The 24,651-nt window shown below is 39.4% G+C and overlaps 1 protein-coding gene across 1 annotated transcript; it reads left to right on the top strand.

Annotated features, from left to right (window-relative positions):
- The first annotated feature begins 66 nt into the window (after positions 1-66).
- Cyp3a2l1 (cytochrome P450, family 3, subfamily a, polypeptide 2 like 1) lies at positions 67-17,702 on the top strand. Its single transcript, XM_087579484.1, has 10 exons — positions 67-72; positions 3,635-3,748; positions 3,827-3,915; positions 4,585-4,733; positions 7,141-7,268; positions 8,134-8,203; positions 10,455-10,615; positions 12,468-12,694; positions 14,289-14,451; positions 17,190-17,702. Exons 1-10 carry the CDS (start codon positions 67-69, stop codon positions 17,283-17,285), a joined length of 1,203 nt encoding a protein of 400 aa, XP_087435610.1. The 3' UTR covers positions 17,286-17,702.
- The last annotated feature ends 6,949 nt before the right edge of the window (positions 17,703-24,651 follow it).

Raw genomic sequence — 24,651 nt, 5'->3', positions numbered from 1 at the left:
TACAGCCACCAAACTAGATAAGATGGATGAAGCAAAGAAGTGCAGGCCAACAGGAACCGGATGTAGATGGGGGTGAGTATTCTGGAACATTCCGTTTAGTTGACTGTCTTTGAGAGAAGGCACTCCACTTGTGCAGGGACAATGTATTGAAGCCATGCACCTCTGTGTGTAAAGGTGATACTGCCTGTCTTTAAGTGCCAGGGTTCAAAAGTCTAATTGATATTGTACACTGTGGCTTTTGATCGGTTTCATGTTCCATGGACTTGAGTTCTTTCTTTCTTCCATTGTTTATTTTTTTCACTTCATAACTTGGTCACTAACACTCCCATGCCCTTCACACAGTCTCCCCCTCCTCCATTGTCTGAGTATGTGTGGCCCCTGGCTATTTGCCCATGCCTCCGGTTTTATCCAGTGTCCCCTTCTTATTTGTTTTCTGCTCTGAAACTTCCTTTCCCTGACATGCAATGCATTAATTTAGGTCCCTCTGATCTGCTCTAGCAAATGTCTTGTTCCATTTCCTTGCCACACTGGCACATTTCCTTATAGAAGCCCACATTCCTTCACATCATTGTTGACTTAGTATGTCATGTGAAAGCAGAAGACTAGAGTTGATGGCCCACTTAAGTGCTTGATAAATCTTTCATGCCTAGAATTAAAAGACTCTCTGTATATACTTTGTTGTTTTTGTTTTATTCTAAATCAATTTTTTCCTGGAAATGGGGACATGTGTTCTGGTGCATATATTTATAGGTCAGAGGATAACTAGTGGAAGTTAGTTCTCTACTTACCAAGGACTGAACTCAGGTCATCAGGCTTGGTACCGGTGCCTTTATCTGCTCAGCCATCCCTGAGGCCATGCCAAGGGTTTTGGTAAAAGTGTGTATCAGATCACAGTTTGTCACAGTCACTTCTCTTTTTCCAACACATAGATCCCAGGGACTGAACTGGCATCATTAAATGGCTCTTTGGGCCATTTTGCTTCCCCACCCCCACCCCCCTAGGAACTAGCTGTGTGCAAATCCGAAGGCAGGGTCAGGACCTTACACTTTTGGCTGGAATGTGGACAGTAATGAACAGGGCATATGAGGTGATCCCAGTTGCAGTGAATTCAGGAGTACTGAAGACATCCTGTGCAGCTCTCCCCTCTGCTTCCTGGCTCCCATGCTATTCCTGACCTGTCTTCCAGAATACCTGAGTCTTGGAGAAGTAGATACAGCTGCCCGAGTTAAATTTTGTGTTTTCATCTCAATGTATCAAAACCAGGTTCTGGTGCACTCTAGGCAGGCATACTAAAAGTGAGCTGCATCTCAACACCAGATGTTGACATATTCTATTATTCTTAAGATTAAAACCTTAAGATTTAATGAAATTTTTGTTTCATTTTCAAGTTAGGGTTTCTCAGTGTAGCTCTGGTTTTTGTGGACTGACATTATAGATCAGACTGACCTCCATCTTACAGAGATCTACCTGCCTCTGACTTCTGTGTGCTGGGATCAAAAGGTGTCCACAAGGAGCACCTGCACAGAGTAATGCTTAAATTTAAAATCCTATTTTAAGGATTTATTATTTATCATTTTTACTTTAAAATATTTAACATTAACATTTTATTTTAAAGATTTAATGATTAACTTTTACTTCAGTATTTAATTTTTAAATCTCTACTTTTTTTTTTAAAGCACATTTGATTTTATTGGAATGCACCCAAGAGCAAGCTGCTTTGTAGTGTAATGGATATTAGGGGGTACTGAATGTCCCTTTTTCTGCTCTAAACACACCTTAAAGTCTGCTTAGAATTGGGGTGGTGAACATACAGAGTGTGGAGAAATGCGATCTGTGGGACCCTGAAGCTGCAATACAGCTGCCTGAGTCATTTTCTTTTAACTATATTAACTTGAGTTTTTCTCATTTACATTTCCTTTGCTATTCCCCTTCCCGGTTTCTGGGTCACCATCCCCATAATCCCTCCCCCTCCCCTTCTATATGGCCTTCCCTCCCCATCCTCCCTCCATTTCCACCCTTCCCCCAACAATCACGTTCACTGTGGATTCAGTCATGGCAGAACCAAGGGCTTCCCTTTTTACTGGTGCTCTTACTAGGCTATTCATTGCTACCTATGAGGTTGGAGCCCAGGGTCAGTCCATGTATAGTCTTTGGGTAGTGGCTTAGTCCCTGGAAGCTCTGGTTGCTTTGCATTGTTGTTCTTATGGAGTCTCAAGCCCCTTCAAGCTCTTCCAGTCCATTCTCTCATTCCTTCCATGGTGGTCCCGTTCTCAGTTCAGTGGTTTGCTGCTGGCATTCACCTATGTATTAGCTATATTCTGGGTGTGTCTCTCAGGAGCCATTTATATCCGGCTGGTGTCAGCCTGCACTTCTTTGCTTCATCCATCTTATCTAGTTTGGTGGCAGTATATGTATGGGCCACATGTGGGGCAGGCTCTGAATGAGTGTTTCTTCTGCCTCTGTTATAAACTTTGCCTCCCTATTTCCTGCTAAGGGTATTCTTTTTCCTCTTTTAAAGGAGTGAAGCATTCGCATTTTGGTCATCCTTCTTGAGTTTCATGTGTTCTGTGCATCTAGGGTAATTCAAGCATTTGGGCTAATAGCCACTTATCAATGAGTGCATACCATGTGTGTTTTTCTGTGATTGGGTTACCTCACTCAGGATGATATTTTCCAGTTCCCATTTATCTAAATTCTTAAATGGCTGGTCTTTCCTATGTTCCTCTCATGGTGATTCTGCTTCTTCCTCCTCTCTCTCCCAAGCTCATGAATCCTAAAAGTCCCACCTCTGTATGTCCTTCCCAGCTATTGGCTCCTGGCATCTTTATTTACCAATTGGAGCCAATTCCAAGGTCCCTCAGTGTCTTATATGCAGACATTCCTGCAAGCAGTTTCAGGGATGAAAATCAACATTATAACACAAGAAACATTTGGCCAAACCCATATAAGAGTAAAATAATCCTTAACATGCAAATATCATATATTTTAAGGGACCTAGGACTAGGAAGATGGCTTGAACAGTGGGTAAAGGAACCGAGTTTAGATCCTCAGTGTCCACAAAAAACCTGAGCAGAGCAGCATTCATGTGTGGACTCTAGAGATACATGTGGAAAATGGAAGCTCACAGGGCCTTGTTTGGTAGCAATTCTACCCAAACCAGAATCTTCTAGACTCACATAGAGACATTGACTCAAAAATGCCATATAAAGTTATACTGACCCCTCTGTTTTCACACGAGCACAACACATGGTTATGTGCAAAAACGTTCATGTGGAGAGAGGGGGGGGAGAGACCCACACAGAGGCAGACACATACAGACACATAGACAGACAGACAGACACACAGTATAAGAAGACATACTTTTCACATTGCTCATGTAAACATAGGTCATAAAGATGTGGACAACTTGTTTGATGCAACATTAACTTTTATTTGTCTCCAAGCAAAATACCATCTTCACAGCTCTGTAGATCTACTAAGTCCAGTTCTCATCTTCTCTCTGACCATCGAACATAGTTTTCCAACCACAGAGATATTTACATTTTAAAGGATCCTAGACTATAAAGTTGGAACCATAAGAGGCAGCTGAGCATGCAACTGATTTCTCACAGGCAGTTTTTTCTTTTGACTCTAGGATCTTGGTCCATTGGGGATTATGAGCAAAGCCATCACTTTCTCTAAGGTTGAGGAGTGGAAGAGGTATAGAGCCTTTCTCTCCCCCACGTTCACCAGTGGAAAACTCAAAGAGGTGAGTGCAATTCTTTTAATTGCATCCTGTGTGACTGGAGTCCTCATCCTAACTGTGGATGCTTTCCATTTTTTTTAGATGTTCCCCATCGTTGAACAGCATGGAGACATTTTGGTAAAGTACTTGAGGCGAGAGGACGAGAAAGGCAAGCCTGCCCCTGTGAAACAGTGAGTTATGGTCTATCACTGTGTTGGTGATATGGGGAAAACTGGGTGCAGGGTCATCCTTGTAGTGTAGTTATGGGTCAGATGCTTGTCCTTGCCCCTTTAGACACTAGATGGCATTACATACATTTTTTCTTTTTTTTTCTTTTTTTTATTAACTTGAGTATTTCTTTTTTTTATTATTATTAACTTGAGTATTTCTTATATACATTTCGAGTGTTATTCCCTTTCCCAGTTTCCGGGCAAACATCCCCCTCCCCCCTCCCCTTTCTTATCGGTGTTCCCCTCCCCACCCTCCCCCCATTGTCCCCCTCCCCCCAACAGTCTAGTTCACTGGGGGTTCAGTCTTAGCAGGACCCAGGGCTTCCCCTTCCACTGGTGCTCTTACTAGGATATTCATTGCTACCTATGAGGTCAGAGTCCAGGGTCAGTCCATGTATAATCTTTAGGTAGTGGCTTAGTCCCTGGAAGCTCTGGTTGCTTGGCATTGTTGTACCATTACATACATTTTAAATGTACAAATATAACAATAAGAAGTTTGCAGGGGTAGAGGGCAGGTAGGCTGGGAAGGGCTTGGTCCATATTGAAGTGACATTACCTGTCTCCCGAGAATATGAATACTTTCCTACTCCCTGATGCATATGTTAAATTCCAACTGCTCTGTATCCTCAGAGTGTTTGGTGCCTACAGCATGGATGAGATCACCAGCACATCATTTGGAGTCAGTGTTGATTTCCTTACCAACCCTAAGGATACTTTTGTGGAGAAAACCAAGAAGCTCTTAAGATTTGATTTTTTTGATCCATTGTTCTTGTCAGTAGGTATGTGGATGGTTCTTCTGCCTTGTAATTCATTTCTCTTTTCTGTGGCCATATATGTCATTTCTGCCTTTCCCTTCCTCACTTTCCCCAAATGAATGGCTCTAGTGGTACATAGTTCACCTGCCATGTATTCATCCCCTAAAGGCACAGTTGAGTATTTTCAGTGCATTCAAAGACAGGTAGCCCAATAAATTCTATTTTTGAACTTTGTTTTTCTTTGATTCAGGGTCTCACTGTGTAGCCCTAGCTGACCTGAAGATTGCTGTATATACCAGGGTGGCCTTGAACTTTCATTGATACTTCTATTTCTGACTCTTGAGGCCAGGGATTACATTTTGCACCTTCGAGTCCTGGTTTTATTTTAGAATTCGTTCATTTGTATAAATACAAATTCCTAAAAATACAACTTTGGCTCTCTCTGGGTCTAGAATTCTCCATGTTTCCTGGTCATGCACATATAAGATCCATCTCAATTATACCCACTCTGAACTCTTACTTCCAACTTTCTTACTCACAAAGATACATCTTCATTCCAATTTCGTGTCCTTTTATCTGCTTTGGTAACCAGTTGATTTCAATCACTGATGCCTGCTAGGATGCTGACCAATATCATTGGCTTGATCTGAGAGAGGACCATGCCATGTCTGAGATATGGTATTCCACACTCCCCATTCCTGCCTCTGACTTTATTTCCACACCCTCTTTCATGATGTTCGTTGAGCCTTGCTGGGTGGGGGTGCTTGATATAGGTGCTCCATTTAGGCTGCAGTACTCAAAAGTCCCTTATTCTCAATACTCTGATCTCTTAGGCATCAGGAACGACTCAAGGCCCAGCAGGCTCATTGCCAATATTAATCATGCTGTAGTCACGTTGCAAATTTAAAGCAACCTTGACCTAAAAAACCGCCAATTCACTTCCTCTATAGGTATGTATTTTGGGCATTTCATATCAGTGGGATCATAGACTATGTGTCTCTGTGACAGGCCTCTTTCCTTTAGCACAATGTTGAATGCAGCAAATGTCACTAAATCCTCTGTCTATGAGCAAATTATACTCCCTGTTGATGGTAATTGATGTTAGTCTTACATGATTGCCGTGAATTTCACTGCTATGGCCCTTCATATACAAGGCTATGTTTAAATATCTGTTTTTATTTTATATTCAAAATCAGCATTGCTGAGTTAAAAAGTAATTGACTTTTTAACATATAAGATTGAACATACATTGTGTACAGCAGCTGTAGCTACTATGTATAAATGTATGCCAGAAATGCAGGACTTTGATGTTTGAATGTCTCCTTTTAGATCTTCTTCCTCTTCTTCTCCCTCTCCCTCTACTTCTCCATCTCTCTTGCTCTCTCCATCTCCTCCCCCAACCTCTCTTTATTTTTTGGGTCAGTTTTTTTTCTGTCTATCACTCAGTAGCTTGGAAGTCACTCTGTAGACTAGGCTGGTCTTGAACTCAACTACCTCAACCTGCCTCTGAGTGGGGGATTAAAGCAATGCACCACCACTGCCTGGTTAGATCTTAAATCGCATAGCTTAATTGCTTTATCATTTTTATAAGATTTATTTCTTTTTATTTTCTGTGTATGTGTCTTTTCCCTGCATGCATTAAGTTCATAAGGAAACCATAAGGGGACCTTGAAACTCCTTGAACTGGAGTTACAAGTGGTTGAGAGCAACCACTTGGATACTGGGAATTAAAACTGGCTCCTCTGGAAGTGTTAACCATATTAAAATATATTCTGGGTACAATTAAAAATGGTGTGTCATTTAGAGTTTTAATACTTTGCCTGTCACATATATTTCCATACACAGCTCATGTGTCCCTTTGCCTACATTCCATTCTTGTCACCTAATATTATCCTAGTGCCTCCTTCTCAGTGTTAGATGATACCTACACTCAGACCTTTATACACAGTTATTCACATAGGCTAGAATCTGCAAGTCAGGGAGAGTATGTGATTTTTCATTCTTCCTACTTTTTGTTCACTTGCCTTTGAGGTTTGGTTTTTCAGACAAGTTTTCTCTGTGTAGTCTTGCCTGTTCTTTGAATGCCTGTATGATTTGGCTTTTGTGTGGTATGTGTAGATCAGAGCACAACTTTTCTTTCATACAGTGGGATCGAACACAGGTTGCTAACTTTTTCTGTAGAAATATTTAGCTGTTCAGCCATCTTAATGGCCCTTGTATTTTCTATGTGAATCCACATAAACTCCAGGGACAGAGTTAAACTTAAGGCTACTCCAAAGTGTGGAAGCAGAAATATAGTGCTGACTCAGTGTGAGCAAGGTCATGGATACATGACTTCTTACTGATACTTTGGTGACTTATTTTTGGTATTGGTTTATGACTTATTTAAATGAAACTTGCATTTCCATTAAAACTTATCTGTTTTTTCCAGCACTCTTTCCATTCCTCACCCCAATATATGAGATGTTAAATATCTGCATGTTCCCAAAAGATTCAATAGCATTTTTACAAAAATTTGTGTACAGAATGAAGGAAACCCGTCTGGATTCTAAGCATAAGGTAGTACGTGTTGGTTTTATGAGAGGGTCATACTTTAATAACATGTTGGGGTGTGAACATTTTAGCTTGTGTTAATGGCAGGTAGAAAAGACTAGATTTACACACAGAGAGAAAGAATATATTTTCTGAGGAAAAAGTTGGATTTTTAAAAAATGATTGATAATAAGCCAGGAATTAATCCTTAACAATACGAAAAAAAAACTAGAATATCCTGCATAAGGAATGAAAAATAATTGACATGGTATAAGACCTGAACATGATCAAGACTGTCAAAACTCAAGAATAGATGGGACAGGATCTCTCTAAGTCCTGACCTTTGCTGAGGAACAATTGGCAGTTTATAGCTGTGGAGGGAAGGTGTGGACACTGATAGGTTTCCCATGTGGCAGTGGATGGCCCTACAGCAATGTATGTGTGCACATCACTAGTTGGATTTAGTGGGTAATTAAGAATAGGGCATGGATTATGGTAGATGAAATGTTACAGGTGATATAGAAGGAAGTGGGGTGGAGATGACCATATTTGATTGTGTACATGTATGAAACTCTCCAATAACAAATACAAATTATTAAAAAGGAACTATTGTTTTCCTTACCTTCAAGAACATTTTCAAAGAATAAAAGTGATTGTTTAAGATTGTGTTTACTGTAATTTTCTGTCAATGCGGTTAGTGGGAAGCTAATTCTTCCTATTTATCCACTTTTGCTTTTGTTCCTTGGTGACTCAAGCAATCGTAGCCAGTTTTGAATTTAAGGGAACCATGTTCTCAGAAGTGAGAGAATTAAGGTTCTGCACTTCTGATCCACCTCTGACCTCTGGCTTACCCTTAACCTTCCAGTTATGCAACTTCTCTTTTTGCTTCCAGCACCGAGTGGATTTTCTCCAGCTGATGCTGAATGCTCATAATAATTCCAAAGACGAAGTGTCTCATAAAGGTAGGGAAGCCCTTTACCATTTTATGAACAAAGCAGCTCTTGAGGAGTGGGTGGGTTACCCAGAAAATGTATACACAAGCTTTCCTAGGTAGAGGGTTCCTGCTGTTGAGGAAGCTCTTGGGGAGTGGGTGGGTCACACAGGGGGTTTTCTCATTGGAGGAGTACCTCTGCCAAAAAACAGCCGTGGCTATTATCAACTTGTTATTTTCTGGGTACACATGGGCAAAAGTTTGCTCTTAACATAAAGCATGGTCATAATGGATGTCTCCAATGGTCTCTGCGTTACCTGCTTGAGCACAGGTGTTGTTTGTATCTTTCCCAGCACAATCTCAGAGCTCTGTCTAGACATCTGTATCTAAACAACCAGTCAGGGGACATGTAGCCCAACGGTGCAGAAGCTCTCTGGGAACCCTTAGTGGACATGTTTTTTTCTACCATAATCCATGGTAAAGATTTACTTTTCATTTGTGTGATGTTTAAGTAGCTTATGGGAAAAACCTCTTTGTACACATTTACTGGTTCTGTTCATTCTTTCATGTATTTAAAAATCACTCATAGCTGGGCAGCGCTGGAGCATGCCTTTAATCCTAGCACTTGGGAGGCAGAGGCAGGTGGATCTCTGTTTGTTGAAGGGCTGTCTGGTCTACATCATAGATGCCAGGACAGGCAGTGCTACACAGAAAACCCCTATCTTGAAAAACCATAAAAACACTTTAAGGTTTTTATGTTCTTTGTGCAGTACATGCATGTGCAGGGGTATGTACTTGTATGCACATGCTAAGTGTGTGTACATATAACAGATGGAAGCATGTAGTATCTTGCTCAATCCCTTTCTGTCTTATTTCTTTGAGACAAGGAAAGGGAGTCTGCCATTTTTTACCTATTTGATTATTTCCCATACACTCACTTGCTTATATGCAGCAGTGTCATCTTTTGGATCCCCAAGTTTACTGTTAAAAGTCACCAAGTAATCTGTGTTTTGAGTTATCTCCTGTTTGCCCATTTGAAACCCTTTCATGTGAACAGCTAACTTCAAATTCTTCTATATCTCCTCCACCTTTTGCCACACGGTCCATGTAGCCTAGGCTGACCCACATTCATGATGTACCTGAGAATGACCTTTAACTTCTGAGACTGCCGGCATGTGGTACTATACACCAGAGTTTTAGCAGAACCACTGTGTTTGGCATGGATCTGGAGTGATGGCATCTCAGCTTTGAAGTAGCCTTCTGTCAGTGATTGTTATCTGAGATTTTATGATGTTCTTTCGAAGTATTCCCAGAGTCTTTGTAGAACTTCATGTGGAGGCATACCGGCCAAACCAGGCAGTATCCTATGGCTGGCAATTGCTTAAGTCTTTCAAGACAAGCCCACTACCACATAGGAGGTTTCGGTATGTGGAAATTGACTTGCTAGACTTGGCTTTTGTGTAAAAATAAAAATAGCTTCTAGGAAGCTGTCAGTGTTCAGTCCTACACGGCTGATTCCTTGCTGCTGAGAAGCAAAATTCTTCCATCACTGGCTCTCTTCTCTCCAGTCATTCTTCCTGTGAAACCCAGAACACAAACATAACCAGGTCTGATGTATAAAGTGCTGGGGACTGAACCCATGGCTTCATACCACCATCTGTGAACTGCATGTCTTTACACTTTCTGTTTCATTTTTGATTGTGAAATATATATTAATTTAAAAAATAGCCACTGATTATGGATTTACAGTCCAGTTTCAGTTTAGTAGTAAGGACTTACACTAATTGGGAGAAAGAATTTACCAACAACATAATCACAAAATTTATAGTAAAAGATGGACAACTGTCTGTAACTCTATCTTTATTGCCTTTAGTGCCTTTTTTGGCCTTCATGGGCACCCTCCACACATACATAGTACCCTTGCTACATGGTGCCACCTGCCCTCAAGATTTCAGAAATGCTCATAAATAAAAGTAAACTTATAAACAAGAAATCTATGTCTTGAAGCTGCCTACTAGGATGCCAAGGAACACCAGAAACATTGGGACAACCTGCCTGAAGCATTCTCCTTTTCTGGATGTGTCACAAGTCTGTCACAATGATGATAGTCTCAGAGTGCTTGAATGACATCTCCATAGTCTCTCTAAAAATGTGGGCTCATTTGATTTTCTCTTCATCTCCTCTGTGATGGTCCCTCCTGACATGACCTATGATTTTCTCCTCATGCCCCCTGTGATGGTCCATCCTATCATGGCTTACCTGAGATGTTTTTTTACTCCCAGCCCTGTCTGATGTTGAAATCATAGCCCAGTCAGTTACCTTTATTTTTGCTGGCTATGAAATCACCAGCAGCACACTTTCCTTTGTCTTGTATTCACTGGCAACTTACCCTGACATCCAGAAGAAACTGCAAGAGGAGATTGATGGGGCCCTGCCTAATAAGGTAAGAGGTTTATGTAGGAGGTAAAAGGAGAAGCCTCAACAAAGACACATTCTTGTCACCTGCAGTGTTTTCTCTGTCTCTCTCTCTGTCTCTCTCTGTCTCTCTCTGTCTCTGTCTCTCTCTGTGTGTGTGAGAGAGAGATGGAGAGACAGAGAGACAGAGAGAAACAGAGAGAGAGAAACACACAGAGAGAGAAACAGAGAATGAGACAAAGACAGAGACAGAGTACGTGAGTGAGGTTTAGTGTGTGTATGTTTTGTGTGTGGGGTGTGTAACTGTTTTGTGTGAGTGTGTGTGTGTTTGTAAATGTATCTGTGAATGAGTATGAGTGTAAGGATTCATGCCACTTAGCCATCTTTCAAATTCAGGTGAAACTTTTTTATGTATTTATCTGTATGTACATATGTATGTATGTATGTATGTATGTATGTATGTATGTATGATGTACATGCCTACATATTTATGTACATACTTATGTACATGTATGAGTTTATATACATATGTGAGCATATATGCTGAGGCATGTGTGTGGATATCAAAGAACAACTTGAAGTAATTTGTTCTCTCTTTTTACTACATGAGATTTCAAGTTCCAAATCAGGTCAGTAGGTTCTGGGGCAGGTGCCTTTGCTCATTGAAATATCTCAGCAGCCCTTGATAATTTTTAAGCAGAGCACAATCACTGATTTTTCCCAGCACAATTTAATAATTATCATGAAAGGGCCACAGAAGCAGAAATGGTCAATAAATCCTTTCATAGCAACAGAAGGATTTGTTCAGGCAAAGGGCTTGGCCTGGTGTATCTGTTATCTAGGACCAGAAGAGGACCAAGTATCACCAACCAATGTAAGAGTAAAGATATACAGCTCTCTGCATGGTTCAATGATACCTCTTGTTCTACTGTGTCCCAGCTGTGCACAGAGAGGGGCAAGTCTTGGCTTTGATTAAGGGGCATGGGTTGACTCATCTCTCTGCCATGATTCTCACTATATGTTTATAGGAGAAGAAGCCAAATTGTAAGTCTTGGTGTTTACATTATGAGCCAAACTCATCTCTCTCTCTCTCTCTCTCTCTCTCTCTCTCTCTCTCTCTCTCTCTCTCTTTCTCTCTCTCTCTCTCATTTGTGTGTATGTATGTTTGTATGCAAATGAATGCACGTGTGTGTTTGTGTATGTGTGTGTGTGTCTGCGTGCACGCGCACATAGGTCATAGACCTACATTGTGCATATTTCTAAATCACTCTCCGCCATGTTTTATGATATATGTTCTTTTACCAAAGATGGACCTTATTGATTGGGTTAAGTTGTCTAGCCAATGAGCACTAGGCATGTCCTGTCTCAGTCTACCTGTTGCTGGGATTATAGTTGGGTGCCACTGTGTCTGGTTTCATAAATGATTTGTATGTGAACTCTCATCTTCAGGTTTACATACTAGAACCTTCACTAATTGAGCATCTTCAAGGCACCAAGTGATAGTCATTCTACTTTGTAAGGAGCTTGATAGACGGCACAATGGTTAAGAGCACTGGCAACTCCTCCATAGTATCTATTCATATTTGAGTACTAGCATGAAATTGGCCGGTCTCAACTGCTTTAACTCTAGTTCAATAAATCTGATGCCCTATTTTGGCTTCTGTGGGCACTGTACTAATATGGTGTACATAAACATACATAAATAAAACACCTACATATATAAAATAAAACAATTAAAAAACCCTTTACATTTCATTGCAAGTACTAACTAAGGTCCTTTGAACTGCTGAGCTTGACTTTGGGCCTACTGAGAGTTCAACACTAGACACAGTTGAAAGTTACTCTAAAATCTCAGCATAAATCTTTTTCTTTCTTCTCAGGCACCTCCTACCTATGATATTGTGATGGAAATGGAATACCTGGATATGGTGTTGAATGAAACCCTCAGATTGTATCCAGTTGGTAATAGACTTGAGAGAGTCTGTAAAAAAGACATAGAACTTGGTGGTGTGTTTATACCCAAAGGGTCTGTAGTGATGATTCCAACATATCCTCTTCAACGTGACCCACAGCACTGGACGGAGCCTGAGGAATTTCATCCAGAAAGGTACCAGAACCCCCTAAGCAGGAACCCACTCTGCACTATGCAGGCCTGTGTATGGTATGATGTCTCTTATCGGAAGAAGATATAATATGATTTGACATTCATTAGCATTCTGTGAGTAACTCTAGCCAGTGATCACCAGGCATGTCTTGTCTCAGTCTACCTGCTACTGGGATTATAGATGGGCGCCACTGTGTATGGCTTCATAAATGATTTGTATGTGAACTCTCATCATCAGGCTTACATAGTAGACCCTTCACTGATTGAGCAACTTCCAGGCACCAAGTGATAGTGAGATCAAAGAAAAGAGGGGAGAGGGGATGTGAGATGGGAAGAAAATAAGACCAATTAAATGCAGAATGTTTTCCTCTTTCTTCCTAAAGTAATTAATGACCAACTGGATTATGAGGCAGGAACCCACTTTTTCTGTAGTGGAAATGAAATGTGCTTTTCAGAGTTAGAACAGAGCACCCACCTAAATGAATTTTTATTGTTTAAAAATGTATTTGCTTTCTAGTTCATTTCTATTTTTTTTGACAATCACATGAATGGATAATGGATTCTGGTGTGTTTTAGCTTACTTTTCCTTGTCTCTTCTCCCTCCCATTCATGTGGAATACCTTTCTATCTTCAATCAGTCTTCCTACTGTTTTTAATGTGTTTTTTGTGACTTTTGAGTTTACATATGGTTGCTTGCATAAGCATATGTGTGGGAGTTAAATACTGGAGAATGGTCAAGTCACCAGTAGGTGCACCATTGAAGAAAAACCCCCTTGTCCACCAAGTGTTTATTGTCAATAGCTCCCAAGGGAGGTGGTATCTCATGGGTTCCATTCCCTCCCACGATGGAATGATGATGTGTCTAGTCTTGTAGTAGTTATCCACAGCTCCTGAGTGCTCATGAGTACAATAGAAGTATCATGGCCAGAAGACAATATTTCACAACACTCATTTCATGCCCTAGTTCTTGCAATTTTTCTGCCCCTTCTTCTGTGATGTTTCCTGAGCTTTGCAGGCACTGAGAACTCCACCACCACTTCTCAGCAATGTAACCAGCCATAAGTTTCTGTGTTCACTGTATCCCACTGCAAACTGAAGCTTTTCTGACCAAGGCTTATATCATCACTAATTTTTGTGTGTAAAGATAAATATTTAGAAGGCATTTTGGTGCCATGTCTCTTAGCAAAAGAAGAGCACTACATTCTCATCTATGATGTTTGCACCCATTGGTTTTTTACCTGATTTTCAAAGCTAGGCATTAATGTCATGACTGAGTTGACTCTCCATTGAATCAGAAAATACTCGGTCTCCCCTACCCCATAATACCAGTATTACACTACTGTGTGAAGTCACAAAGATGCATTTTTTAAAAAGCAGCATTTATCTTATCTCAACCATATGGAGACTCTTATAAGGTAAGGGAAATGAAAAGGAACTTTATGGTAAAATTCCCAGAGCCAATTACCTGAAGCAGAGGTTCAATAGACATTTCCCAAACACCCTGTGCGTTCTGATTAGATGTTAAGAGGCAACTTCACATGTGTAGCTCTTATGCTTTTATCCTATATCAACTTGTCTACTATTTTTATGTCTCCAGGTTCAGCAAGGAGAACAAGGGCAGCATTGATCCTTATGTATTTCTGCCCTTTGGACATGGACCCAGGAACTGCATTGGCATGAGGTTTGCTCTCATGAATATGAAACTCGCTCTAACTAAAGTTCTGCAAAACTTCTCCTTTCAGCCTTGTAAGGAAACACAGGTGAGAGAAAAACTGTTTCTACAAATAGTGTTTTATGGTAGGAATTCTTCCAACTGAAGGTTCTGTGTATAAAAATGATATTGCATGTTTGAGGTTTAATAATTTGTTCTCTGGACAAATAATCTATTGGTATCCAGGTATTAACTAAGGAGCCTTTTGTTGTACGTATGTATAGACTAGAACTTAGTATTACAAAGAGTCAGTGAACGCCAATGGGACAGAATTTTGTTTGAAATTTTAGTCATGTCCTTTGGAGATTGATATGTCATGTGACATTCAGAGGTGCAATGCTTAAAACTTCAATGTTGGTTGCATGTTGCACTACTCATCTTTCAGAGCTCGAAGAAACCCCTTTTTCATAGTCTTTTCAACCAGTGAATGTAGATTAAAATTACAGAAGAGTTTTAACAGTTTTAAAACTCATACATTGTGTCTGAGATGTTTCTCAGTTGACAAAATGCTTACTTATCATGTACAAATGTCTGGTTCTAATCCCCGGAACTACTTGAACAAGCTGTACATACCTATCATGCCCGTAGTCAGGAGTTAGAGGCCTGTGGATCAGAATTTCAAGAAATCATTGGTCATTTAGTGGATTTGAAGCCAGCATGGGCCATATATCTCAAAAAGAAACCAGAAACTCAACATGTCAGGTTTTTTTGAAATTATGATACAACTTACTCAGAGTGTGGCTTTAAAAGCTCATCTCTGATTTCCCATGTCATGCCAAGTTGAGAATCATTTTCAAAGCCATTTTTTTGTGTCTCACAAGATGAATCTCATTAAGAACACTTACTACCCTTTAAAAGAACTTGAGTTTATTTTCTAGTACCCACATGGTGGCTCACAACCATTTGTAAGTCTATTTCCAGGGTCTCTTCTGGCCCACTTTGTCTTATCTTGAGACTTCCCACTTGTCGCATATATGCAATTTGCAGGCAAACACTCCTATACGTAAACTATAAGTCTTTTAAAAGTTAAATGTTATGATGAATTTCAACCTTATGGAACATCTTTGTAATTCCAGCTCATTTTACAGGGGTTCTGCTCTAGAAAATAGGTATTTGTCATATTTCTATAAACTATGTAGCTTTATTCCCCTTCTTATTCTACCCTCATACTTCTTGTTCCTGTTTACTCTCCAAATGAATCTTTCTCTTAGAGTTTTATGTCCTGATTTACTCCATGTTTCAATTTTGGCTCATACAGGGTATCTTCACAACATATGTGTCATTAAAACCTCCAGTTTTAAAACAATATTTCTTCTCTCAGTATTGAAGTGTATCTCCCCTATTTTGTATATCACCTCGTATTATTCCTTCCATCAACTCCAAATTGTTTTTGAGGAGAGTTTTCACATTAAGAACTTTTCACAAATGTTGGAAAGCATGACCTACAGTTATAATTTTTGTTCTTAAAAGCATCAATTACAAATTAACAGTACCATGTATGTAAATATTATATGTATAACTTTTTTGTATACCTCCATCAAAATCATGTATGTGGTACTGAACATTATAAAAGGGTAAAATAAGACATTTGGAAAAAGCATTTACATTGCATTTTCCTGAATAACCTCTTCTTGTTTCATGTAAAGGGATGGGTAAATAGTATAGGATTGGTGTATTTAGAGTGTGGCTTCTGTATATTAATGATTTTTTTTGGACTGAGAGACAGATATATTTATTCTTTGATCTGTTCCTACAGGAAGTTGTATAGCTTTATCCACACACACCTTCACTTAATGTAGTACTTTTTCACTAAAGCATTTAAATTATGTACAAAGATTTAGATAGATAAAACATGGTTCTACTTTGAGAGAAATGGCACATCTGGCATGAGGCAGACACTCTTTCAAGCTACAGTCCTTTTACATTTGACACTCCTCTGTCTCCATGACAGCTTTGTTCCTATTTCTTTTCCTTTGACTAGAAGATTTCCCCATTCTCCATTCATCACTGAAGAGCATGAGGCTGAATCATTATTGGAAAGTCCTGTAGAATTAGAGTTTCCCATTATTCATACCCTTGGAAGCCAAGAGTAGATGCTAGAAAAGCAAGAAATCTATCCCTGAATATACTGAAGTGTAGTGGTTAGATATGATCTGGGAATCGGGTATTGTTAAGAGAGTTGAAACGTTTCTTCTCATGGTTATCTTGCAAGTTTCAAAACTAAAAATAACTTTTCATGACTTAAAAAATAATATGACATAATAACTAAGAATAAGATTAAAAATATTAAACATGTTTTACTCTACATCAGCATAGAACATAAGTAATATAAACAAGCATGAGTTTGTCTCAAGTCCTGAATACAATAGATTTTCAATTACCATTTTAAATAATGAACATTTAAATGCAAGCTCAACATCTAATTGACAAAGCTTTTAGAATAAGAGAGAAATAATGTCACAATACATGATAATAAATGTAGCTTTCTGGTTGTGCGAAGCATTATTATCCCTAACACATTTTTAGTATTTATTTATTTTATGTGTATGACTATACTGTCATTACCTTCAGACATACAAGAAGAGGACATCAGATCTCATTACAGATGGTTGTGATACACTATGCGGTTGCTGGGAATTGAGCTCAGGAACTCTGGAAGGGCAGTCAGTGCTATTAACCTCTGAGCCATCTCTCTAGCCCAACACTATTCATTTATTTTTTTTACTTTAATCCAGGTTTCTTGTTGGTTCCATCATTGCTTCTCAATATTTTTCTTCCCCATTGCAGATACCTCTGAAATTGAGTAGACAAGCAATTCTTGAACCAGAAAAAGCCATTGTTCTTAAGGTTGTGCCATGGGATGCAGTCATAACTGGAGCATGACTTTCCCTGAAGGAATTTTATTGGGCTCCTCACAAAGGCAGTGTCTAAGAACATTGAACCTTTTAAATTTATTTCATGAATGAATTCCAGATAAAACTGGGGCTTAATTGACTGGTCTTGATGCCTGGTTAAAGATTCAGCACATTTATTGATCTTTCTCAGTGTCTATACAAAGTACCATCTAATAAACAGGAGATGACAAGTCTGTGACAGAACAGGAAATTCTCATGGGACCATCTTCATCCACATTCGGTTATGTCTGTTAGTTTCTTTAGAGCTTTTTTGATAGTAAACATGTCTCTGTAATTTTATCAATAATATTATGATGTAAAGGTGAACTATTGTAGTGACTCTATTTGTAGATTTGGTATCAGATGTTTTATTTGGAATATTCTAGAATAAATGCTACGTGGAAAGCATCCTTAAATATCTCTTTAAAAATCCTATTTAAACATGTTTTAAAATATTCTTTGTGAGCTTTATTGAACGTATTTTGATCATATTAATTCCTTTCCTCTGAATCTTTCCAGATTCTATCCCATCTTCTTTCCCACCCTACTTTATATTTTCTCACAGTGTTTCAAAACAAAACAAAAAATATGGAGTCTAGTTTGCATTGGATATTTCTTCCTTGTGTGAGTCCTACCCTGAAGTGGACCTAGTATCACCCCACATAAAAAACTGACCTTTCGTCTCTCAAGAGGTCTCAGCTTACAATGAGTCCTTGGCTAGAGGGAGGACCTTTTTTTCAGAGCTGGGGACCGAACCCAGGGCCTTGTGCTTGCTAGGCAAGTGCTCTACCACTGAGCTAGATCCCCAACCCCGAGGGAGGACTTTTAACTTGTTACCACTAGGATTTTGTCTTGAGTTTGTGACAATCATGTGAATTTTTTCATAGTGTCTGTGATTTCATATACATACTTGCATGCATGATGCATCTGGAAATGCAATTTCCTTAAAGTCATCTACTACCTCTGGCTCTCACAATCTTTTTTCTTTTCATTTTATATAGATCCTTGAGCTTTGAGGGGAGTCTTATTTTATAGACCGCCTACCTAGTTAGAGTTGAGCATTTTAAAATGTTTTTATCTTCACAAGTTTTAGGTTTTCTTGTTAACTCTTGACTTTTGAATAAAGAAATTTCTCTAGTGAGGGTGAGTGGATATAGCACTATATTATCAGGAATCTTTTTTATTGCTACATCCATTTAGAGCTTAATAGTAGTAGATTTTCTCCTAGAATTCATGACATACAAAGTTTTAGGTTTGTGGCCTCATAGCCAGTATCTGTTATTGATTCCATCTCATGGAGTGGACCTTAAATACAGTTTAGAAATTATTCGTTACTACCATAACATCTGTGCCACAGTGCCTTAACACTGCTCCATTGGGCATGTCTTTTGGGTAGGTAGTTATTGTAGCTTACATGGTTCACAGGTGTGTGAGAGTAATGATTACTTTGCTTATCCAGTATTGTGCAAATCACATTCCAGTCCTGTGAACATGATCCCATGACATGAGGTTTTCATATATATTAAGAGGAAGATGGAAATCTGAATAAGGGAGAATCAGAAATAAAACTAGACGGATAGAGAGAATATTGCTGGGCTCAGAAAGTAGCCTTTAGTAGTGTGCTATGGGATGGAGCAAAGCATGTGACATGCTTTGTTGACTGAGATGAAGATATCTACAAGATAACTTGGGGCACTATGGTGCTGGATCTAGTGTGGGATAAAAGGCAGATTTTTTTTTACAATTTTACAGCAGCACATTTGCCTTTGTATTTTTATGCTCTGGCTCAGACTTTCCGGAGACAGCTACATCAGGCTCCTGTCAGCATATACTTCTGGCATCAGCAATATTGTGTCTCTTTGGTGACTGTATATATATGAGCTGGATTACCGAGTTGGGGCTGGCTCTGTATGACCATTCCTTCAGTCTCTCCTCCAAATTTTGTCTCCATATTTCCTCCTATGAATGTTTTTGTTTCCCCTTCTAAGAAGGACAGAAGAATCCGCACTTTGGTTGTCCTTCTTCTTTAGCTTCATGTGGTCTGCAGATTATATCTTGGTTAATTAGAGCTTTTGGGATAATATTCACTTATCAGTGAGTCCATACCATGTGTGATTCTTTTGTGATTGGGTTACTTCACTTAGGACTGTATTTTCTAGTTCCGTCTGTTTGCCTATGTATTTCATGAAGTCATTGTTTTTGACAGCTGAGTTGAACCCCATTGTGTAGATGTACCACATTTTCTGTATCCATTCCTCTGTTGAAGAACATCTGGTTCTTATTAGCTTCTGGCTACTATAAATAAAGCTGCTATGTACGTAGTTGAGTATGTGTCCTCGTACTACATTGGAACATCTTTTTGGTATATAACCAGGAGTGGTATACCTGGGCCCTCTGAATGTACTATGTCCAATTTTCTGAGGAATTTGTAGACTGACTTCCAGAGTAGTTGTACCAGTTTTGAATTCCACCAACAATGGAGGAGTGTTGTCTTTCTCCACATCCTCATCAGCATCTGTTATTACCTGAGTTTTTGTTCTTAGCCATTCTGACTAGTGTGAGGTGGACTCCCAGGGTTATTTTAATATGGACTTCCCTGATGACTAAGGATGTTGAACATTTCTTTAGGTATTTCTCAGCCATTTGATATGACTCAGCTGAGAATGTTTTGTTTAGCTCTGTACCCCATTTTTATTAGGGTTTTTGGCTCTCTGGAGTCTAACTTCTTGAGTTCTTTGTATATATTGGATATTAGCCCTCTATCAGATGTAGGATAGTTAAAGATCTTTTCGCAATTTGTTGGTTGCTGTTTTGTCCTAATGACAATGTCCATTGCCTTATGGAAGCTTTGTAGTTTGATGAAATCCCATTTGTCATTTTTTTACTCTTAGAGCATAAGCCATTGGTGTTTTTTTTTTCAGGAAATTTTCCTTAGTGCCCCTTTGTTTCAGGCACTTTCCCACTTTTTCTTCTAAAAGTTTGAGTATATCTGGTTTGATGTGGAGGTCCTTGATCCACTTGGACTTAAGCTTTGAACAGGGTGATAGCATGGATAGATTTACATTCTTCTATGTGCTGACCTCCAGTTGAACCAGCACCATTTACTGAAAATGCTATCTTTTTGGATGGTTTTGGCTCCTTTGTCAAAAATCAAGTGACCATAGGTGTGTGTGTTCATTTCTGGGTCTTCAATTCTATTCCACTGGTCTATCTGACTGTCTCTATACCAATACTGTACAGTTTTTATCATTATTGCTCTGTAACACTGCTTGAGATCAGGGATGGTGATTTCCCCTGAAATTCTTTTATTGTTGAGGATAGTTTTAGATATCCTAAGTTTTTGGTTATTTCAAATGAATTGGAAAATTGTTCTTTCAAACTCTATGAAGAACTGAATTGGAATTTTAATGGGCGTTACATTGAATCTGTAGATTGCTTTTAGTAAAATGGTCCTTTTTACTGTATTAATTCTACCCCTACATGAGCATGGGAGGTCTTTCCATCTTCTGAGATCTTCAATTTTTTTCTTCAGAGACTTGAAGATCTTATCATACAGATCTTTCACTTGCTTGATTAAAGTCACACCAAGGTATTTCATATTATTTGGGACTACTATCAAGGGTGTCATTTCTTTAATTTCTTTCTCAACCTGTTTACCCTTTGAGTAGAGGAAGGCTACTAATTTGTTTGAGTTAGTTTTACACCCAGCCACTTTGCTGAAGTTGATTGTCAGACATAGTAGTTCTCTGGTGGAATTTTTGGGGTCACTTAAGTAAACTTTCATATCATCTGCAAATAATATTTTGATTTCTTCCTTTCCAATTCGTATCCCTTTGATGTCCTATTTTTGACTGATTGCTCTGGCTATGACTTTGAGTACTATATTGAACAAGTAGGGAGAGAGTGGGCAGCCTTGTCTAGTCCCTGAGTTTAGTTGGACTGCTTCAAGTTTCTCTCCATTTAGTTCGATGTTGGATGCCGGTTTGCTGTATATTGCTTTTATTATGTTTAGGTATGTGCCTTGAATTCCTGAGCTTTCCAAGACCTTTTATGTGAAAAAGTGTTGAATTTTGTCAAATCATATTTTGGTGTCTAATGAGATGATCATGTGATTTTTTTTCTTTGAGTTTGTTTACATAGTGGATTACACTGATAGATTTCCATATATTGAACCATACCTGTATCCCTAGGATGAAGTCCACTTGATCATGATGGATGATTGCTTTGATGTGTTCTTGGATTCAGTTTGTGGTAATTTCATTTTGTCCATTTGCATTGAAATATATAAGGGAAATTGGTCTGAAGATCTTTTTCTTTTTTTCTTTTTATCTCATCTGTATTTACCTATTAAAGCAGAGTGTGATTTGGGCACTGTTATTTTCACATTCACAAGTCTTGCTGAGTTACAAGACCTAGGGAAACTCAAGGTTTTGATTTTGGTACTTTGAAAAACAAGCCACTCGTGCAATTCCTCTGTCAAGTTGTTTTAAATTGTTTTAATTTTAAGACTAGTACATGCAGAATTAACTACAGGGAAATGAAAAGAAATTTATGACAGGAAGATGGGGCTTCAAGCTGCAGGAGCCCTGCGGTCCAGACTGTGCCTGGATCTGAACAGACCCAGTCTAACAGCTCCCAGCCCCCAAGCCCCATGTGAGGGAGAGGGAGACCTTCAGAGGGGCAGATATGCCAGGGAAACCAGAAGAGGCTACTCTCTGTTCACATTTCCGACTCAAGAGGAAAACACCTAGCACCATCTGGGCCCCCTGCACACAGGGACCTAAGAGAAGGAGGAGCAGGCCTTTCTGGTTGATGCCCTCATGGAGAGCTGAAACCTAGCCCCAAGGAGCAACTTCAGGCCCAAGACCAGAGGTAAGATCAACTTTTCTGCTCCAAGTGACCTGCCTGGTGGACTCAGGACACACAAAGGCAAAATTCCTGGGACCCCCAGGACTGCCCACCTTTGCCCACATCCCTGGCCCAAGAGGAAACTGTATCGGGCTTCTGAGCACAGGAAGATTTGGGCAGTCAAGCTGCAGGAGTCCTGCGGTCCAGACTGCGGCTGGATCTGAACAGACCCAGTCAAAGAGCTCCCTGCACCAAAATACCATGGGAGGGAGAGCTAGACTTTCATAGGGGCAGACATCCCTGGGAAACCAGAGGAGACTACCCTCTGCCCACATTTCTGACTCTAGAAGAAAACACTTAGCACCATCTGGGCCTCCTATACACAGGGTCCCAGAAGTATGGGCAGGCCCTTATGGTTGCTGCCCTCATGGAGAGCTGAAACTCAGCCCCAAGGAGCGACTTCAGGCTCAAGACCACAGGTAAGACCAACTTTTCTGCTCCAAGTTACCGGCCTGTTGGGCTCAGGACAAATACCCACAGGAACAGCTGAAAGCCAGTGGATGGGAACAACAACACACCTGAAAGTAGAACACTCTGTTCACATAACTGGCTGAAAGAAAACAGAAAAGCAGGTCAACAGTACTCCTGAAACACAGGCCTATATGACGGTCAAGCCACTGTCAGAAATAGAAGAACAAGGCAACACCAGAGACAACCTGATGGCGAGAAGCAAGCACAGGAACCCAAGCAACAGAAAGAAAGACTACATGGCATCATCAGAGCCCAATTCTCCCACCAAAGCAAACACTGAATATCCAAACACACCAGGAAAGCAAGATTTAGATTGAAAATCACATTTTTGATAATGATGAAGGACTTTAAGAAAGACATAAAGAACTCCCTTAGAGAAATGCAGGAAAACACAAATAAACAAGTAGAAGCCCTTAGAGAGGAAACACAAAAATCCCTGAAAGAATTACAGGAAAACACAATCAACATGTGAAGAAATAGAAAATGGAAATAGAAACAATAAAGAAGGCACAAAGTGAGAAAACCCTGGATATAGAAAACCAAAGGAAGCCATAGATACAAACATCACAAAAGAATACAAAAGATAGAAGAGAGAATCTCAGGAGCAGAAGATTCCATAGAAATCATCGACACAATTGTCAAAGATAATGTTAAACAGAAAAAGCTACTGGCCCAAAACATACAGGAAATGCAGGACACAATGAGAAGATCAAACGAAAGGATAATAGGCATGGAAGAGAATGAAGAGTCCAAATTCAAAGGACCAGTAAATATCTTCAACAAAATCATAGAAGACAACTTCCCTAATCTAAAGAAAGAGATGCCCATAAACCTACAAGAAGCCTACAGAACTCCAAATAGATTGGACCAGAAAAGAAACTCCTCCCATCCCATAATAGTCAAAACACCAAATGCACAAAATAAAAAAAAGAATATTAAAAGCAGTAAGGGAAAAAGTCAAGTAACATATAAAGGCAGACCTAAAGAATTACACCAGACTTCTCACCGGAGGCTATGAATGCCAGAAGATCCTGGACAGAAGTCATACAGACCGTAAGAGAAGACAAATCCCAGCCCAGGTTGCTTTATCCAGGAAAACTCTCAATTAACATAGATGGAGAAAACAAGATATTCCATGACAAAACCAAATCTAAACAGTATCTTTCTACAAATGCAGCCCAACAAAGCATAATGAATGGTAAAGCCCAACACAAGGAGGCAAGCTACACCCAAGAAAAAGCAAGAAACTAATCTTTTTGCAACAAAACAAAGAGAAGACATGGAAACAAACATAATCTCACCTCCAAACACGAAGATAACAGGAAGCAACAATCACTATTCCTTAATAACTCTCAATATCAGTGGACTCAATTCCCCAGTAAAAGACACAAATCAACAAACTGGATACATTATGAGGATCCACCATTTTGCTGCCTACAGGAAACACACCTCAGAGACAAAGACAGACACTACCTCAGAGTAAGAGGCTACAAAACAACTTTCTAAGCAAATGGTCTGAAGAACCAAGGTGGAGTAGCCATTCTAATATAGAATGAAATTGATTTTCAACCAAAAGTCATCAAACAAATAAGGAAGGACACTTCATATTCATCAAAGAAAAAAATTCATCAATATGAACTCTCAATCCTAAATATCTATGCTCCAAATACAAGGGCACCTACATTCATAAAAGAAACCTCACTAAAGCTCAAAGCACACATTGCACCTAACACAATAATAGTAGGAGATTTGAACACCCCACTCTCATCAATGGACAGATCATGGAAACAGAAATTAAACAGAGACATAGACAGACTAACAGAAGTTATGAACCAAATGGACATGGCAGATATTTATAGAACATTCTATCCTAAAACAAAAGGATATACTTTCTTCTCACCATGTCATGTTATTTTTTCAAAATTGACCCTATATTCAGTCATAAAACAGGCCTCAACAGATACTGAAAGACAGGA

Source organism: Rattus norvegicus, chromosome 12 (assembly GCF_021556685.1).
Source record: "Rattus norvegicus strain SHRSP/BbbUtx chromosome 12, alternate assembly SHRSP_T2T, whole genome shotgun sequence".
Lineage (NCBI taxonomy): Eukaryota > Metazoa > Chordata > Mammalia > Rodentia > Muridae > Rattus > Rattus norvegicus.
This window is presented reverse-complemented; position numbering and strand designations above follow the sequence as displayed.

What these genes read in the sequence shown, in the direction of transcription:
- Cyp3a2l1 (XM_087579484.1), top strand. An exon ending in CCAGTGGAAAACTCAAAGAG is followed by an intron (nt 3,749 to 3,826) that starts GTGAGTGCAATT and finishes CATTTTTTTTAG; the next exon opens with ATGTTCCCCATCGTTGAACA. An exon ending in GTCTGGATTCTAAGCATAAG is followed by an intron (nt 7,269 to 8,133) that starts GTAGTACGTGTT and finishes TTTTGCTTCCAG; the next exon opens with CACCGAGTGGATTTTCTCCA.